At 35.8% G+C, this 3,728-nt stretch overlaps 1 protein-coding gene across 1 annotated transcript; it reads left to right on the top strand.

Moving 5' to 3' along the window:
• Positions 1-1,557: 1,557 nt before the first annotated feature.
• LOC128556394 (protein draper-like) lies at positions 1,558-3,409 on the top strand. The gene is made up of 2 exons (XM_053541378.1): positions 1,558-2,801; positions 3,075-3,409. The coding sequence occupies exons 1-2, from the start codon at positions 1,742-1,744 to the stop codon at positions 3,125-3,127; spliced, it is 1,113 nt and encodes a 370-aa protein (XP_053397353.1). The 5' UTR covers positions 1,558-1,741; the 3' UTR covers positions 3,128-3,409.
• The last annotated feature ends 319 nt before the right edge of the window (positions 3,410-3,728 follow it).

Raw genomic sequence — 3,728 nt, forward strand, 5'->3', positions numbered from 1 at the left:
ATCAATTTGTTTTTGTGTCAGTTTCGTTCTCAGTAAATCGATATTGTCAATATATAAATAAAAGCTGTAGAAAAGGAAATTATATGCGGTAACACCCTGTGTAGCTTATTAAAGATTAGCCGATTATATAACTAAAATTAATGTCTCAGAACCTTAAACTAATTCCAACGTAAAGTTTTAATGATGATATATAACATTAAGATACTTATGCAAAACAGGAAAAAGTCCTCAAAAGAAATCCAAGCCTAACTCTAAACATTTAGTGATATTTAAGTGCAGTTTCCTTTAAGTTTTTAATCAGATAAAGCATTGCAAATCTATCTAAAATAAAATCGATTTAACGAAATATTAGCACCATTGCTTCATTTTACAAGCATAATAAAGCAGTTCAAGAAGCATTCTATGAATCATTGCTGTAACTGTTTTTGAATTTCGAGTTATAAGGTATACTACCAATCTGTACTTACATTTGTGAATACGATTTTATTTTACTAATCCACGATGATTTCTTTATTATTTCTGACTTTGAGATACACATGTTTGGTGTTCGACTAATTTAAACTCAAATGCCGACAAGTTAGTTGTATGTATAAATTTGGATAGAAACTGCCTGCCCGTCTGCTTAGCTCAATAGGAAGAGCTCATACATATGGATTGTGAGGTCGTCAGTTCGATCCCCGGACAGGGCGTATATTCTCCGTGACGATTTAATAAAAGACATTGTGTCTGAAATTATTCGTCCTCTACCTCTGATTCATATGGGAAAATTGGCAGTTACTTGCGGAGAACAGGGTTTTTTTTGGTACAGAATCGAGGAACACTGGTTAGGTTAACTGCCCGCCGTTACAGAACTAAAATACTGTTGAAAAACGGCGTAAAAGCACCCACAATACAAAGAAACTAAATGCTACGTCGTTTGAAACCTATGCTCTGCATTATGAAACCCCGATAAGTTTTGACAAAGATAGAAAGAAAGAACTAAACGTAATAAACCAGTACCTGCTAGTAATCTTAACATATCTTTCTTCCGATATCCAAAGCAAAAATTACTGCTATTATAGTATAACAGAAGTAAAACAATACAGCATGTGGTAAATAGTAGTGGCCGAAATAGGTATTAAACATTATTTCAGAATTACAGATGCAATATCTCAAAAATGTACCATGATATTATTAGGAGATTTTTCTTTGTTACATTTCCTTGCATACTACTTATTCCAAACAAAAAATAAATATGTTGGAATTTGTTCATCCCCAAAAGTTAAAATGACCAGCCTAAAAACGGAGAAAAATACCTATTGTTTGGCCTTTCCTGTTAGCTTCGGGATACATCCATGTAGAAGTAAAGGTCTTTAACCAATACTTTTCAAAGCATTGACAGAATATTCGAAAAAATTCAATATTCTTATAAATTGACTATTTTGCAGTAAAATACAACAGAATAGTATTTATCAATAGATAACTTAGAAACAATTTTACCTTGCACGTTTATACTGATATATGTTGATTGAACAGCGGGTATTGTTTACATTTTCTTTTCGATTCAGTTTTGGGATCATGCCCAACTAACTGCGCAAAGTGTTCTGAAAATGGTGATTCACCAACGTGTGACAAATGCAACTACGGTCATTGGTTAACAAATGAAGGCTACTGTTTAGCTTGTCCTGATAATTGTGAACATTGTACAAGCACTTCACAATGCACAAAATGCAAATCAGAATTCTGGGATATACGGCCTAACATGGTATGTGGCTCTCCTTGTGACGAAACCTGTACTAATAGCGGATGCAATAATACAACAGGGTATTGCTTCGGGTGTTATCCTAGCTATTATGGACCTTTCTGCGACCAGAGTTGTGAACTGTGTACTAACAAATCGTGTACTGGTCAGAGATGTAAAATTGGATGTATAAACGGATATTATGGGAATGCAGACGGCTTTGAATGCAAAGGATGTTCGGACCATTGCTCGTCTTGTGTAAGTAAAACAAATTGTACAAAATGTGAAAAGGGCTACTACCTGTTTCGCTATGAAAACAATGATTATTCTTTTTGTACACCATGCAATCCGACTTGTGTAGAATGTATAAGTTACAGTGAATGTGTCTGTGAGTCGGGAAAATACGGCCCTGCTTGCAATAAAGAGTGCAATATTTCAAACTGCAAAAGCTGCATCGATGTTGACAGTGTTGTAAAATGTACAGAATGTATAAACGGATACGCATTTTTGAACGGATATTGTATTCTTGAAACAAATCTTTGCTCACAATACTGTTCTAATGGTTGCGATAGCAACCAAAATTGTTTATATGGCTGCGAAAACGGCTGGACTGGCCAGAAATGCACAGAAAGGTGTGCTGCACAATGCGGAAAGTGCAGTCAAAATGATGCAAAGAACTGCAAAATATGCAAAGGAGATTTCTATACAGAAACATGTACTCATCCTTGTAGTTTACATTGCTCGGCTTTTCCAGACTCGCCGAGATGCAATATAGATAACGGAACGTGTTTAAATGGATGTGATAAAGGATACTGGGGTGATAAATGTGACAATAGATGTTACGAAGGTTGCAACTCAGGCTCATGTTACCAGCCAAACGGATTCTGTGACCTTTGTAACCGTACGCATTACGGGAACTCTTGTCAAAGTAAATGTAGTGAACATTGTGTTGACAATGATGCCTCATCTACAATTTGTTACAAAACGAACGGCACATGTGTCGGTGGATGCAAAGATGGATACGGAGGGAATACATGTGAAGATGAGATGGCAGCCAGTACGATGGTGTCATCATCAACAGGTAAGGCTACAAATGCCAAATATTCATTAATAGCGAACTCGAGAACGAGTACCTGAACTTAATTGCTTTTTTTATAACCCGACATTGTATTATTTAAATAAAGTGATATTATTTAAAAGCTAGTTCATGACATTTCTTTTTATTCAACAGGACGTATTTCTATTAACAAATAAAATTGTTTTAAAATCACTTATCGTTTCGAAAGGCAGAGACCGATTTAACTCCCTGGGGCCGAAATGCGACAATAAGCGTTATAACTTTATACCCCTTTAGCGCTGATATTCGGCTATGGGAGCGTTATCAGGAGTCCCCAGGATGGCGATTGACGGGTATAGCCGCGGCACTGAGATCATGCTGTTTGCGTTGCGTTACAAGCCAATCGAAAGACAAGCTGCATATAACCATAAGTATAATCGTGCATATGATGATTGCTCTTTGTCGTTTGATGATGCCATTGGACTGACGAGAGTTTTCCATACTGTAAGCTTTGGCTTCTGAAGTCAGACTGATTTGACTGAATAAAGCGTGTTCTAATATACAGGTTTACAATAGCCTCGTTTTCAAAATAAGGCTGATGTAAAAAGGGAGTGATTTCATTAGCTAGTTGCAAACAGCTTTAATAACAAACTATCGCACAAATGACTGACAAGTTTTAACAAGTAAGCTAGGCTTTCTTAGAAGATTAAATTTTTTGAACCAATTATAATGCGTCATATCACTAACCGATAAGAGCATTGCTATATGCTGTACTTACTAATGAGAACATTGTTTTGCTGTGAATTTATTCAGTGTCTGTTTGGTTATTAAAGTGTAAGGACCAGGTAAACTTACTTTGACGCATTTTACGCTTGAGTAACCCTATATTCTTTTAATGTAAACAATGAAATAGTATTCATCAAAACCTTTCGTAGGATACTAAACTACGCT

The sequence above is a fragment of the Mercenaria mercenaria genome, chromosome 4 (genome assembly GCF_021730395.1).
Source record: "Mercenaria mercenaria strain notata chromosome 4, MADL_Memer_1, whole genome shotgun sequence".
NCBI classification, from domain to species: domain Eukaryota; kingdom Metazoa; phylum Mollusca; class Bivalvia; order Venerida; family Veneridae; genus Mercenaria; species Mercenaria mercenaria.